General features: G+C 43.8%; 1 protein-coding gene across 1 annotated transcript in view; it reads right to left on the reverse strand.

Annotated features, from left to right (window-relative positions):
* LOC141082422 (uncharacterized) overlaps positions 1-16,413 on the reverse strand; it is a 118,912-nt gene extending 102,499 nt beyond the window's left edge. Inside the window, exon 1 of the mRNA XM_073566363.1 lies at positions 16,321-16,413. Coding sequence (XP_073422464.1) covers positions 16,321-16,413 — 93 coding nt within the window. The remainder of the gene's footprint in view (positions 1-16,320) is intronic.
* Positions 16,414-17,010: the final 597 nt, after the last annotated feature.

Below are 17,010 nucleotides of genomic sequence, written 5' to 3' on the forward strand. Positions count from 1 at the left end.
CATGGGATGTGAGTGAGGTTGCCTAGGCCCAGAGCTGCCACCAGATTTCGGCCATTGTCACACACTACCAAGCCTGGCTGGAGTTTCGCTGGCACAAACCACACGTCGCTCTCCTGCTTGATGGCAATCCAGTGCTCCTGCGCTGTGTGGCTTCGATTCCCCAAAGAAATTAATTTCAGTATGGCCTGTTGACGTTTGGCCACGGCTGTGCTCATATCGGTTAAGCGTTCACGGGTCCATGTGGAGGTAGACCGTGACGGCTCCTGCAGCACTGATTCTGAGGAACTGGAGTATGAGGAGGAGTCAATGTGTACAGACTGGAATCCTTGGAGTTGGCAGAACACATACAGCCCAACTCTCAAGATCTGTACCCGGCACCACAACATTGACCCATTGGGCAGTGAGGGAAAGGTATCGTCCCTGTCCATGGTTACTGGTCCACGCATCGGTGGTCACGTGGACCTTGCTACTGACGGCGTTTAGTAGCGCATGTTTAATTTTTCCCTCCACATGCTTTTGCAGGGCAGGGACGGCTTGCGTGCTGAAATAAAAGCGACTGGGCACGGTGTATTGTGGGACTGCCAATGCCATGAAGTTACGGAAAGTGTCAGTCTCCACCAGCCTGAATGAGAGAATTTCAAGGGCCAGTAGTTTTGCAATGCCAGCATTCAGAGCCTGTGCTCGGGGATGGTTTGCCGAGTATGGCCGCCTTTTCTCCCATGCCTGTGCTACCGATGGCTGTAGAGTGGCCTGGGAGTGTGAGGATGACAGGGAACGTGGTGCTGTGGGTGGAATGTCACTGGGTCTCTGGACAACAGTGCCAGAGGTTCTTCCATGGCGATCCTGTGAGGAAGCTGAACCAGCTGTGTGTGAGCTGGAGGAAGAGGCTACAACACGAGCTGAAGAGGTGATAGGTGGTGCTGTAACTTGGCCTATGTCTTCAGTGTGTCTTTGTAACTCCACCACATGCTTGGTCTGCACATGTTTCCACATATTTGTGGTATTGAGGTTGCTGACACTTTTCCCTCTTTTGACTTTATGATTACACAGCTTGCATTTGACAAAGCAAATGTCATCTGCAACTGTGTCAAAAAAGGACCACGCTCTGCAAGTCCTGGGAGCGCCCGTTTTGGGTTTTGGAAGAGGAATGCTCCTAATGGGTGCCGAAGTGGAGGCTACAGGCAACCAAGTCTGCCCCCTCCCTCTCCCTCCTGTTTTGGCCGTTTGGGGAATCTCTTCCTCAGAGCTGCTCCCACCACCTTCCTTTTCCTCGCGCCATGATGGGTCAAAGACCTCATCATCTACACTCCCCTGTTCAAACACCTGCTTCTCCTGGGTAGTCTCGTCAGCACAGTACGCACCAGAAAGTGGCACCTGAGTCTCATCAACTGATGCGTACTGAGGTGTGCTGACCATAAGCACTGGCCCACCCGCCTCTTCAGATTCAGAGGGACAAAGCAGTTGTGCATCATTGCATACTCCCTCTTCACATTCTAGAATGCTGCTTGGCTGGCCCCCTGTTTCCAAGCCAAGAGATTCAGAGAACAGAAGTAGAGATGGCTCCTGTCCAGGGCTCTCTGACTGCCTGGGCAATTTGGCAGGTGGTGAAGAGACAGATGGTTGCTCTTCAGTGCTCTGGCCCTGAGAGGATGTGGAAGTCATTGAAGTCGATGCATTAGCTGCCATCCATCCGACAACGGCTTCAATTTGTGCATCCCGAAGCAGTGGGGTACAGCGAGGTCCTACAAAGCTGCTCATAAAGGATTGTTGCCTGGTAAAACTGGGGGATGGTGAGTCACTAGTGCCCGCAGCAGGCACAGAATCCCCACGTCCTCTCCCTGCTGAAACTCCACGCCCACGACCACGTGCCTTACTCCCTGCCTTCTTCATCTTGGTAGACTGATAAAGATAGGCAGAAAAGTACAAAGGGGCGGCTTAGTGTGCTTATTCCTGAACAGCTGGTAACAGGTATAAGAAACACTAATTTTATAAAGTGTGTGGACTACACTTTAATATGAGCTAATGTGGCCTACACAACTGTCAAGTGGAGTGTTTGGTGAACTTTATTTATGTGGTTTTTTTTCAAAAAAACAAAAAGGATGTGACCAAAGATGTGAAAGCGATAGTATCACAAACTTTTTGGAGCTATTACAATGCAGGAAGGTAACCTACAATGCAAAAGATGAGGCTCCAAAAAATAGGGTAATACTAATCTGGCTGCAACTGAAGGACACAAGTCAGAAAAAAGGCTCCTCTATCTACTCCTATATATGTTTGCAACCAACCAATGTAGATGGATACAGATGGAAGCACACTAATAGGAGAAAAAAATCAGGAAAAATGAGCTGCAGTAAAACCAAAAAAGGACTATGTATGAGGCAGTGACGTACGCTGAGCGGACTACAACCTGAGCTGGCTGCAGAACACACTACAACGTGAGCTGTACTCACACACAGAGACCTCACAGACAGCCGTGAACAGTGCAGAGAACTGGGCATTAGCACTGAAAGGCTGTAGAAAGGCTCCACTGTCTACTCCTATAGTGTTTGCAACCAATGTAGATGGATACGGATGGATGCACACTAATAGGAGAATTAATGAAAAATGAGCAGCAATAAAACAAAAATAAATATGTATGAGGCAGTGACGCACGCTGAGCGGCCTACAACCAGAGGTGGCTGCAGAACACACTACAACGTGAGCTGCACTCACACACAGAGACCTCTCAGACAGCCGTGAACAGTGCAGAGAACTGGGCACTAGCACTGAAAGGCTGCAGAAAGGCTCCGCTGTCTACTCCTATAGTGTTTGCAACCAATGTAGATGGATACGGATGGATGCACACTAATAGGAGAATTAATGAAAAATGAGCAGCAATAAAACAAAAATAAATATGTATGAGGCAGTGACGCACGCTGAGCGGCCTACAACCAGAGGTGGCTGCAGGACACACTACAGCGTGAGCTGCACTCACACAGACGTTGCAGACAGCTGTGAACAGCGCTGCAAGGCAAAAGAAAGCTACAGTGATTGATAATGTAGCCTGGGTAAAGCACAATATTCTATAGCAAATCGCTATCTCTAACTGTCCCTCAGAGTCATCAACAGCAGCCTGTCCCTAACTGAATTCACAGCAAAGTGAACCCTAAATGGCGGCGGCGGCTTTTATAGTGCATCATGACATCATTTCAGCAGCCAATCACAGCCATGCCATTAGTTAACATGCCTACATGCCTAACAGGATGTGCCCACACTTCTGAGGATTCCTCATTGGCTTAATCAAATCAAACTGGCTCATAGCATTATGGGAACTTCCGATTCCGGTATTCGATATGCAAAAATTATCGGAACTCAGTATCGGAATTCCGATACCGCGAATATCGGCTGATACCCGATATTTGCGGTATCGGAATGCTCAACACTATTAACCACTGAATGCAGAGAAGTCACAGATTCTTCTCAGTCACCGGCTGTGGCTGCTTTATCGGTGGTGTAGTCCGGCCGTATCACCATGATCACCATTTTGCCTCTAGACCACAACATTCTCCACCCAAAACTGTTCAAATGACTTTGGGCATTGAAAGCCCTTTTATATAGAACTTACTACCTGGAGGATCCACCTACCCCGTGGTATTAGTGTGAGGGTGATCCCTTAAGGCAAGATCTATATGATTGCTTGTACTGACCCAATATAGGCCGAGTGCACGCTTAAAGAGTCACACCGAACACAGAGTTAGATGTCTACTCCTTTCTCAGCAAAGGCTTGCACACAACTGAAGTTTATTCTCAAGACAAAGAGACAGGAAATGGGTGTCACACAATCTCCTGAGTAGCCAGTGTCACTCTATGATAGGTCCATTTCAGCTTCACTTCCATATATGGTATCCAGTATCTCAGCTTCTGCATTCCAAGGATTCCTTCCAGGGTGTTGTCTGAAGACACAGACGCCATCTTGGTACACCATATCTGAACTGACATATATAAGGTTTAATAATTGATTTCATTAGCCATTCTCTGCTTCACATTAGAAGATGCTGACCGTTACCTGCACAGATCTGTAACTATAAAGCCAAATGACAGCGTACGTAGAATGTGCTGACAAGATAGAAAATCACTTGTAGAAAAATATGCGCTCTATGTGGTGCTCTGATTACATATTCATCTGTATTACATCCAGCAAAATGTCACTGGCGATGGCGGCGCCTGCGCAGTAGCGTCTATAAGTAAGAGATAGAGGCTACTGCGCAGGCGCCACTGGTGTCATTTTGCTGGATGTAATTTTTTTTCTAAGCCTCACAATAGCCACAATATTATAGGCATTATCAACAATAATATCAATGCTATTATATGCATTATGTAATAATGGGGGCAGGTCAGTGAGGGATCAGCAACCTGTCATAAGCTAATACAGATGAATATGTAATCAGAGCACCACATAAAGCCCTGCCCACAGCCCCGCCCACAGCCCCGACCCCGAGAATATCATTAACTGAAAACTACAAATACAGATTAAAGAACAACAACAAGACGGATTTCATCACCAGGTATCATTGTAATCAGTATAACGGTGCCGACCTGACAGTGTCTGTAGGTTACTGAGCACAATCCTGCTGACAGGTTCCCTTTAAGACATCTCAGCTCTGCACTATTATACACAGTTCTCTTTAAATGTGTAATATTTCTTCATGAAACTCATCTGACAGAAAATATTGGCCCTTACGATAGATTAGATTGTGACGTCACCGAGCCCCATACTCTAATTACCCCAGAGAGGTTTCACCACTAGCTGCTCATTTATTACTGATGGAGACTGTGGAGTTTGATCATTTCTGTAGATGGTATTGTCTATAGTCACAGTTTTTGATTACAGTAGTGTCCAAAATCCTCTGATTTAACCTCTTCCCGCAGCCAGATTTGTGTTCTTAATCAGGCCCCATTATTAATATCTGACGTGTGTCACTTTATGTGGTGGTAAATTTGGAATTCTTCACAAAGGATAATAGAAAACAAATGGATCTTACAAATTATTTTCCAGCTTCGCACTATACTCTATATACGGTTGTACACTACTGTCTGGGCACATGGCAGTGTTCAGAAGGGAAGGAGCGCCATTTAGCTATTTGAATGCAGATCTAGCTGGAATAGTTTGCAGACACAATGTATTGGGAGCACTGTTCGTGGTCACCTGGCAGCTCAAAAGATGTCCACCATGAACATGCTTGGCTCTATCTTCTCTGCTTTCCATATCCCAAGGATTGCCTTGCTCATCACCCTTTAACACCATTACATGGATCTGGACTTACACTGGGACCCCTAGGCTTGGACCATGGTGTTACCTGCTATTCTGTGGTGTTAGATGGCAAGAAGACTAGTCAGGTAGCTGGGTCAGAACCAGAAGGCCAGAATACAGAATCAGAAGACACAAGAGTAGTCAGTAAACGGGCCACGGTCACAGCAGGAAACAAATACACAAGCCGCAAGCTGAGCACAGAGGAATAAACCAGAGGAGAACAGCGCTGTATCTGGCAGATTCCGGCCATGTGCTTTGCACTTTAGTAGGGTGTGGTACTTTTACAATTGGCTGAAGTAGGGAGCAGATTACTCCAGCTGGACAGCAGGAACAGATCCCAGTTGAGATTGGACACACCATATGCAGAAGCCCTAATATAAATAAATGACAGAAAACCAGAATAGTCGAAATCCCCATAAAGTGATTCCATGTTATAAATTAATTCACTGAGGGTTATAATCTATACACACGTGGTCAAAATTGTTGTTACCCCTCGTTTAATGACAGAAAAACCCACAATGGTCACAGAAATAACTTTAATCTGACAAAAGTAATAATAAATAAAAAAGCTATGAAAATGAACAAATGAAAGTCAGACATTGCTTTTCAATCAAGCTTCCACAGAATGTGTAAATCGCGGTGTGTTCACTAATTAGCATCACCGGTGTCTACAATCCTGGAATCAGTGAGTGGCCTGTATAGAGGAGGCTACAGATACTCACTGTGCTGTGTGGTGACATGGTGTGTATCACACTCAACATGGACCAGAGGAAGCGAAGGAAAGAGATGTCTCAGGAGATTAGAAAATTATAGACAAACATGTTACAGGTAAAAGTTATAAGACCATCTCCAAACAGCTTCATATTCTTGTGACTAAAGTTGCACATATTATTCAGAAATTTAATATCCATGGGACTGTAGCCAACCTCCCTGGACATGGCTGCAGGAGGAAAATTGATGACAAATCAAAGAGACATATAATATGAATGGTACCAGAGCCCAGAAAAACTTGTAAACAGATTAAAGGTGAACTTGAAGCTCAAGGAACATCAGTGTCCGATCGCACCAAATGTCGTTGTATGAGCCAAAGTGGATTTCATGGGAGACGACCAAGGAGGACACCATTGTTGAAAAAATATCATTAAAAAACAGACTGGAATTTGCCAAACTACATGTTGACAAGCTACAAAGCTTCTGGGAGAATGTCCTATGCACAGATGAGACAAAAATGGAACTTTCTGGCAAGGCACATCAGCTCTATGTTCTCAGATGGAAAAATGAGGCATATCACAAAAAGAACACTGTCCCTACTGTGAAACATGGAGGAGACTCTGTTATGTTCTGGGGCTGCTTTGCTGCATCTGGCACAGGGTGTCTAGAATCTCCATCATACAATGAAATCTCAAGACTATCAAGGGATTCTAGAGAGAAATGTGCTGCCCAATGTCAGATAGCTTGGTCTCAGTCGCAGGTCATACAGGATAATGACACACAATACACAGCTAAAAACATGCAAGAATGGCTAAGAGGAAAATATTGGACTATTCTGAAGTGGCCTTCTATGAGCCCTGACCTAAATCCTAATGAGCATCTTTGGAAAGAGCTGGAACATGCCGTCTGGAAAAGGCAACCTTCAAACACGAGACGACTGGAGCAGTTGCTCTTGAAGAGTGGCCAAAATACCTGTCGAGAGGTGCAGAAGTCTCATTGACAGCTACAGGAATCATTTTATTTCAACAATTGCCTCCAAGGGTTGTGCAATAAAATATTTTAGTTAAGGGAACCATCATTTCTGTCCAGGCCTATTTCATGAGTTTTATTTATTTTAAATTCTGTGGAAGCATGGCTGAAAAGCAATGTCTGACTTTCAGTTGTTCATTTTCATAGATTTTTTAATTATTACTATCAGATTAAAGTTATTTCTGTGACCATTGTGGGTTTCATTAAACAACGGGTACCAACAATTTTGACCACGTGTGTAGGAGGAGTGAATATTTTGACTCTACAGCAACTTTCCGGAAATTAACACGCAGTGGATATTGGAGTGAAAATTACACATTTGCCATTTTATTACCCAGCACATAGTGCCCAGATTGTGCTCCAGGAGACACCTCAAATTAAGTGGATTCTTCTCACTATAATATTGCTAAATACAGGGATCCTAAATGTTGTTTGCGCACACTGCAAGACTCAGAAGTGAGAGCGGATTTTGCTGGATTGGTTTATAGAAACCCTGTTGCTTTTCAACAGCCTTTGAGCCACTAATAGTGTGGGAAACTCTGTTTTTACATTGACAGATGATGGACCTGAGTGGGGACTTGTTTTTTGTGAGATAAGAATTGGTATTATTTTTGCCTACATAACATTGATTGGTTTCTTTGTATTTGACATTTGGGAGGCAGAATGAACAAACAGTTGAACACCACACACTACTGGTTCATCCAACAAGGTTTTCTATTAGACTGTGAACTGTCATTGTCTTGGTAAATAATTAGTTTTTTACATAGCTTGCCATTTTTATGGACAGTTTAAGTAGAAATGTTCAAAAATATAAAACTAAAGGATATTTTTATTAATAAATAATAATTGTTTTTTACCTTAGCAGATGACTGTACCAGGAGATCAGAGGGACAGCTGACATCTTCAATTTTTAAATCTGATGATCATGAGATCCTACAAGATACAACTGAAGTGAATTCCATTACTCCAGATATATCATCATCCATTCACAGCAAAGATCTGTCATCTGATCCTATGAAACAGGTCCCATCTTCTGATTCATTACTGACTAATAAGGGAAATCAATGTCACAAAAGAGGCATTATAAAACAAACTGCTACTAAAGCAAAGAAATCATTTTCATGTTCAGAATGTGGGAAATGTTTTACACTGAAATCAGATTTGGTTAATCACCATAGAACTCACACAGGGGATAAGCCTTTTTCTTGTTCAGAATGTGGGAAATGTTTTAACCGGAAATCAAATTTTGTTACTCACCATAGAACTCACACAGGGGAGAAGCCTTTTTCCTGTTCAGAATGTGGGAAATGTTTTAATCAGAAATCAGATTTGGTTAATCACCATAGAACTCACACAGGGGAGAAGCCTTTTTCCTGTTCAGAATGTGGGAAATGTTTTATACAGAAATCACGTTTTGTTACTCACCAGAGAACTCACACAGGGGAGAAGCCTTTTTCCTGTTCAGAATGTGGGAAATGTTTTAACTGGAAATCACAATTGGTTTATCACCATAGAACTCACACAGGGGAGAAGCCTTTTTCCTGTTCAGAATGTGGGAAATGTTTTAACCAGAAATCAGATTTGGTTAATCACCATAGAACTCACACAGGGGAGAAGCCTTTTTCCTGTTCAGAATGTGGGAAATGTTTTACACTGAAATCAGATTTGGTTAATCACCATAGAACTCACACAGGGGATAAGCCTTTTTCTTGTTCAGAATGTGGGAAATGTTTTAACCGGAAATCAAATTTTGTTACTCACCATAGAAGTCACACAGGGGAGAAGCCTTTTTCCTGTTCAGAATGTGGGAAATGTTTTAATCAGAAATCAGATTTGGTTAATCACCATAGAACTCACACAGGGGAGAAGCCTTTTTCCTGTTCAGAATGTGGGAAATGTTTTATACAGAAATCACGTTTTGTTACTCACCAGAGAACTCACACAGGGGAGAAGCCTTTTTCCTGTTCAGAATGTGGGAAATGTTTTAACTGGAAATCACAATTGGTTTATCACCATAGAACTCACACAGGGGAGAAGCCTTTTTCCTGTTCAGAATGTGGGAAATGTTTTGCACATATATCACATTTTGTTAGACACCAGAGAATTCACAAAGGGGAGAAGCCTTTTTCATGTTCAGAATGTGGGAAATGTTTTTGCACTAAATCAGATTGTGTTAGGCACTAGAGAACTCACACAAGGGGAGAAGCCTTTTTCATGTTCACAATGTGGAACAATTTTTAACCAGAAAGGGAGTCTTGTTCCACACCAAATAACTCTCACAGGGGAGAAACTTCTTTCATGTTAGATGGAAAATAAATCTTGATCACATCAGAGATCCCACACGGGGAGGAGTCATTTTTCCTGTTCATAATGTGGGAAATGTTTTAACCAGAAATGGAATCTTACTAATAATAATATTCTTTCTTTTTATTTAGCGCTAACATATTCTGAAGCGCTTTACAGTTTGCACACATTATCATCGCTGTCCTCAATGGGGCTCACAATGTAAATTCCCTATCAGTATGTCTTTGGAATGTGGGAGGAAACCCACGGAAACACAGGGAGAACATACAAACTCCTTGCAGATGTTGTTCTTGGTGGGGGAGTTGAACCCAGGACTACAGCACTGCAAGGCCGCAGTGCTAACCACTGAGCCACCTCACCAGAGAAGTTACACAGGGGAGAAGCCTTTTTCCTGTTCAGAATGTGGGAAATATTTTAACCGGAAAGCAATTCTTGTTAGACATCAGAGCAGTCACACAGGGGAGAAGCCTTTTTCATGTGGGAAATATTTTACTTGGTAATCAGCTGTTAATAAACATCAGCGATGTCACATAGGGGAGAAGCCTTTTTTATGTTCATAATGATGGAATAGTTTTAGCCAAAATTGAATTTTCTTAAATGGGTTGTCTCTTCATTCCTCATGTTTCCTGACACAAGGATAAAACTAAACTTTATTGATTCCAAATATAAAACTATACCCGTAATTTGCAATATGGTAGAAAACCAGCTCACCTGTCTTGGCTAGTGGTGCATAGGAAGCACGGATACCGTATAGTCCCACATGGATATACCAAAAAATGAAAAAAATCCTGCTTCCAAATATAGACAAAATTTATTCAGGCATAAAATTACAATTCTCCACACATATGGTGCATAATGACAATGAAATCACATGATGCATGATTAAAAACCAAGAATAGAAAATGTATATAACAATTCTATTATAAACATTAAAGATTATACAAACAGCTAAATATAAAACATATACAATCCAATATAAAAAGAAGAAAATTTTGGGTACTTTAATAGTGGAACATAATTTCCTTGCGCGCATTGAGTCCATTGGGGAACACATGTTCTTAATCGAAGCATCCAAAAAGCTTCTCTGGTCATTAATCGCCGTTTCAAATCTCCACCTCTTGTTGGAATATCCACTTTTTCAATTCCCACAACTTGAAAAGAAGAAATACTTCTATGGTGTTGGGAGATAAAATGTTTAGAGGCGAAGGACATAGCCCGATGGGAACTGCTAAGAGAGATGACTTCAGTTATGTGTTCTGAAATCCTCACCTTCAATTTGCGCATCGTGCAACCAACATAATTCAATTTGCATTCTGTACACATAATTAAATACATGACATTTTTCGTATTGCAATTGATAAAATGTTGAATTTTAAATTGCTGCACGTTACCACTATCCACAAAAAAATGCATTGCCTTGGAATGAGCACAAGTTCTGCATCTGTTTCCACCACAACGGTAAAAACCTGAGTGGTTTAGCCAGGTGCGTTTGTGGCTCCGAAAATTCCAAAAACTTGGAGAAATAATGTTCCCCAATGTAGCTGCTTTTTTGGCAACAATGTGACAACCTCCTGAAAGAATGCTTGACAAGGTTTCATCTTCATTCAAAATACCCATGTTGTTCCGAATAATTTGCTTAATGGCATTAAATTGAGGGCTATAATTAATAGAACACACCAATCTTTTGTTTTGTGCACCAGGCAGATGATTAACCCTAGAACTAGAAGTTAGTAATTGTCATGATCACGTGTCTCTGGACGCAGCGGTTACCGCAAGGCGAACCCATAACACACGTGACCCTGGATACACCGCCTCCAGTGGGGCGCATTTAAATAATAAAACGTGCAGGTGGATACGCCGCCTCCACCTGGCGAATTTAGGTATTACACGTTATACAATAATCAAATAATAAAGGGGGAACCTGGGTAACTTTAACAATGGTGGGCCCTGCGATAGGGAATGGGGGACGTGGAGACCTCCTAAGCTCCCCTGAGCCAGTGTCCCTGCACTCCTTACGTTCCCTATACAGGCTCCGCACCTGTCGCCGCACGCGTACCTTAAAACCCTTGCTCACCCTGACCCTAAACCCTCACTAGGGAATAGGTTGGTGCGGAGACTAATCCCACCACTGCACTAACAACACACATGAGGAAAGAAGACAATACAGGGGAAACACCACTTAGCTTTGCTCTGTTGCGTACGCTCCTAGCAACAGAGCCCACCACCTGTGTGCATCTTCTCCTCCACCCGGATCCATCACCATAATCGGATCCTTCACCTTAGTACAGCCTTGGAGCAGAGTCCACCACCAGTTGCTGCTGCTTAGTAACAGAGTCCCCAAGATGAGTCCAGCTTCTGCCACGAAGTCAAGCATGCTTGAGTCCAGCTCAGCAGCCAAGTCCCACATGGTGAGTGCCACTCTCCATAGTCGCCACTCCACCAGTCCATGCAGACACTTCCCGCCGACACCATCACTGCGACCCCGCCATGCCAGCCCTTCGTCCAGGCACCATAGCTGAAACACGTCCCCCCTGGCTAAGCTGCGCAGGACTCCTCTCCAGCTCCATCCTTCCACCAGGCTCTCAAACTCAGAGTGAAAACAATATCACAGGCCGTGATTGCACACCCCTAGCACACCTTTATAGGGTGTCACACCTGATCCATAATTACGTGCACAAAAAACCTAAAGTGCGATACCACTAACCACCACCGGGGACAGTCAAGACACCTTGGAACTTTCCAAAGTAAAAAAAGTTCACCCAGTGTAATTTAAAACTGTCAGATCATGACAGTACCCCCTCCTTAATGAGGGGTCTCTGGACCCTCAAGACCACCCCTCATTAGGGAAACACCTACAGTGGGGACGCCCAGATCCTGAGTTCACCCCACCGTTACCTGACACTCCAGGTTTATGACAAACACACCGCTGGTATTGGCAATAAAGTTCGTTTTGGAGGCACCACTCCTCTCCACAGCGCCGACCTGGGGAACGAGTTTATGTAAGTGTATGTTTGTTAAGAGCTGATCAGACTCCACAACACATTTCCACAAGATGATATTTGGTGGCACCCATACATGCTCGTTCACACGCAGGTCCGGACCTGAACGTTTATTGCACACATTCGTTTGTCATAAATTTGGTGAACTCATTCTGGACTCGACAACACAGGCGTCCCCCTGTGTCACCACACTCACACTCCCGCTATTCACCAAGGGACACCACCCTCCAACCCTTTCACCATGAGGTCTGCGCCTCCCAGGGTTGGTTAATGGCGAGGGTTGAGATTTGTCCCTACTCCCCCGCAGCACACCTGCTGCACACACCAGGAGGAGAAGGGGACGGGAAAGGGAGGAAATATACACTCGCTGGTCGCCTCCACACAACCAGGAGGGCGGCTTCTTCGGTGGTATTGAAGATTTGGCGTAAACCCCGCGGACTATCACACCAGTCAGCTCACCACAGGGGCGTACCCCTTCACCTCGGGGAATACCAGGCAGCTCCGTGGGGCACCATTCCTCCCACCTGCCTGGGTGCGCCCACATGCATGAACCAGTCCCGCTCCCCAGCAGCGACTCTAGGGGGCTTTTAGCCAGACCGCAGCCGCCATTTTTTTTTTTATTTTCTGGTTAGCTGAGCAGAGGCCCCAGACCCTGATAACTGCTGCTGCAGTGGCTCTAACACACCATGCCGCTCCCCACTCACCTCAGTGAGGCCCGGCAGCAATTACTAACAGGTCTCCACATGGCCAAGGCTCACCAGAAAAAAAAAACTATAGCCTGTGATAATGTCACGATCACGTGTCTCTGGACGCAGTGGTTACCGCAAGGCGAACCCATAACACACGTGACCCTGGATACACCGCCTCCAGTGGGGCGCATTTAAATAATAAAACGTGCAGGTGGATACGCCGCCTCCACCTGGCGAATTTAGGTATTACACGTTATACAATAATCAAATAATAAAGGGGGAACCTGGGTAACTTTAACAATGGTGGGCCCTGCGATAGGGAATGGGGGACGTGGAGACCTCCTAAGCTCCCCTGAGCCAGTGTCCCTGCACTCCTTACGTTCCCTATACAGGCTCCGCACCTGTCGCCGCACGCGTACCTTAAAACCCTTGCTCACCCTGACCCTAAACCCTCACTAGGGAATAGGTTGGTGCGGAGACTAATCTCAACACTGCACTAACAACATACATGAGGAAAGAAGGCAATACAGGGGAAACACCACTTAGCTTTGCTCTGTTGCGTACGCTCCTAGCAACAGAGCCCACCACCTGTGTGCATCTTCTCCTCCACCCAGATCCATCACCATAACCGGATCCTTCACCTTAGTGCAGCCTTGGAGCAGAGTCCACCATCAGTTGCTGCTGCTTAGTAACAGAGTCCCCAAGATGAGTCCAGCTTCTGCCACGAAGTCAAGCATGCTTGAGTCCAGCTCAGTAGCCAAGTCCCACATGGTGAGTGCCACTCTCCATAGTCGCCACTCCACCAGTCCATGCAGACACTTCCCGCCGACACCATCACTGCGACCCCACCACGCCATGCCAGCCCTTCGTCCAGACACCATAGCTGAAACACGTCCCCCCTGGCTAAGCTGCGCAGGTCTCCTCTCCAGCTCCATCCTTCCACCAGGCTCTCAAACTCAGAGTGAACACAATCTCACAATATCACAGGCCGTGATTGCACACCCCTAGCACTCCTTTATAGGGTGTCACACCTGATCCATAATTACGTGCACAAAAAACCTAAAGTGCGATACCACTAACCACCACCGGGGACAGTCAAGACACCTTGGAACTTTCCAAAGTAAAAAAAGTTCACCCAGTGCAATTTAAAACTGTCAGATCATGACAGTAATTCCTCGCGATTTTTCTCATGAACAATCCTCTTGGCACGCTCAAGTGACCTCTGAGGATAACCTCTTTTTTTAATCTGTCACAGCACAAATCTATCTCCTGTATTAGAGAGCCAGCATCACTAAAATTCCTAGTTAATCTAGTCAATTCACCCAGAGGAATTGCTTTGATGGTATGGCTAGGATGGCTGCTCCTGGCATGCAATATATTATTGCCAGCAAGCGGCTTGCAATGAGTAGAGGTTACAATCGGAACGTCTGCAAAACCTTGCAGTTTTAAATCCAGAAAGGAAATACACTTAGGATCAATTTGATGGGTAAAACGCAAGTTAAAATTATTATCATTCAGATACCCGACAAATTCCGGTATGGCAGACACATCCCCACTCCAGATAATGAGTGTATCATCAATGTATCTGCCATAACAGAAGAGGTCGGGCACAAAACGATTTCCAGCAGCATGCAAAAAACGCTCCTCCCAATATGCCATGACCTAATTAGCAATAGATGCAGAATGTCTTCCCCCCATGGAAACTCCTCTGCATTGAAGGAAAAACTTCTGATTGAACAAAAAATAATTGCGCTTCATGATGAAACAAATAGCACAAATAATGTAATCACAATGGTCTTTCATGTAATCACTATATTTATCCAACTGTACGGCTTCAATCATTATATGTTGCGGTATAGATGTATACAATGCAATTGCATCGCATCCCACCCAGCAGAAGTTTTCCTTCCAGGTGATCTTAGATAATTATCTAATACTTCTTTAGAATCCCTCAAAAAACCCCATAGTACGCACACATAGCGGCTGTAATAACGAATCAAGCCAATGGCTTAAATGTTCTGTTAGCCATCCAATGCCTGACACTATGGGGCGCATGGGGGGATTAATGCATTTGTGAACTTTAGGCAAAGCATGGAGAATGGGAATAACTGGAGGTGCAATTTTGATATATTCCAACTGCGTCTTAGTAAGTACCCCAAGTGCAAAACCCTCATCCGCAAAATCAAACAATTCCTTCTGAAAGTTTCCAGTCGGATCTACAGGCAATTCCATGTATGTAGAGTCATCATTTAGAAGCGTTTCTATCTGTAGTTTATACACTCCAGTATCCATTACCACTGTCAGTCCGCCTTTATCTGCTTTTTTCACCGTAACAGGAGACATGTTTTTAATCTCTTCAAGCGCATTGCGCTGTTTAAAATTTAGATTACATTTTCTTGCAGAAGAAAGGGGAGACTGATGAAGTGTTCTAAGATCCCGCTCCATGGCACACTGGAATTTCTCCATACGGTCCACCCTGGAATTGACTGGAGAGAAATAAGGGTTTTTGGTCAACAATGACCTGCAAAATGCACTGACCTTTAAACGCCAACACTTTCTCGTTTGAGCTGCTCTAAATTTTTTAATGCCATTTGTTCCTTGAACATGAACTTACTATATACATGCTCAGAAAAATCATCATCAGAATTTGTTTCACAAGATTTCTCACCAAAAAATGTTTCCTCACCGTTAAATTGCGAATAAATCTGTTAACGTCTAGGAGAGTCTGAAGTAGATGAAAACACTTATCTGGAGCAAAATTTACACCAAATGACAGAACCTGCAACTGCTCCTCCGTTAAAGTACAACTGGAGATATTCAACACATTGGAAAAATCATTTTCATTACGAACATCAGAAAGAGAAGAAGAAACACTCCTTACTTCTTGTTGCGGGTGGCCATTCTGGTGTATATTCCTATGCTTGCGGCCCCCGCGGTTTTTACGTTTTTTTTTTAAAACCATCTCCTGAATTTCCTATAATAGGATTTCCCATTACCATGAAAATTATCATCAGAGGTATTATCTTCACAATAAACATCATTTACACTGTTGTTCAGCTATTCTGCATCTGTCGAGCTGAAGGACACATGCCGTTCCCATGTGTCAGCCGATCTGTTGTGGTGTTTCAAGATAGAACGTGGAGTGGACGGCGATCTGGCCCACCTGCCCCATTCATGTACTTGATTACTCTGGTAATCACCAATGTCACGTTGAAATTTGTTCTTTTTTCGGCTCATGATGGAATTTTACAATTTAGAAACTTTGCTGTATGTTAGCTAGTGGCTCCTTGAGTCTTACAGACTCTTTTTCCTCCAGTTTCATTTTCATAGCCGTAATGACTGCCTGAATTCTCTTCAGATTATCCGCTTCATGCTTCATAATGAGCTGCATGAGTTTAATCGAACAAGCACTCAAGATTTTATTCCAATCCTCCACAAGTTCTTGTGAATAAATTGTGGTTGGTATCTTTTTCAACCTTAATCCCCTCGGGATCATATCTTTCTGTACGTAGTTGTCCAGACCAGATTTTAGTTTCCTGGATCATAAGTTTTTCCAGCTTTTTAATATCCTGGGCGAATTCATCTGGAGACAAATCTCTATCCACAGCAGACGTAGTAGCATTAAACTATTTTGCGGCTTTTAGTGTCCTGTCTGGACTTATGCTCATAATGTCCAATTATCAAAAAAATGCAACCACCAAAATATAGCCAAGAAAAAGCCAAGAAAAATAGGACTATATGAAGGCAAATTAAAAACACAGTTCCAGAATGATTGCCTTAGTCCCAGGCACAGCACGGTTGGAACAGTGGGCAGCAACTAACAGAATGGTTTTTAACAGGGAGAAATGCAAAGTACTACATCTAGGCAATAAAAATGAAAAAAGCATATACAGAATGGGAGGAATAGGGCTAAGTGACAGCACATATGAAAAAGACTTGGGTATACTAATAGATCACAGACTGAATATGAGTCAACAGTGTGATGCAG

The sequence above is a fragment of the Dendrobates tinctorius genome, unplaced genomic scaffold (genome assembly GCF_039654945.1).
Source record: "Dendrobates tinctorius isolate UK_male_01 unplaced genomic scaffold, ASM3965494v1 ptg000017l, whole genome shotgun sequence".
Classification (NCBI taxonomy): Eukaryota; Metazoa; Chordata; class Amphibia; order Anura; family Dendrobatidae; genus Dendrobates; species Dendrobates tinctorius.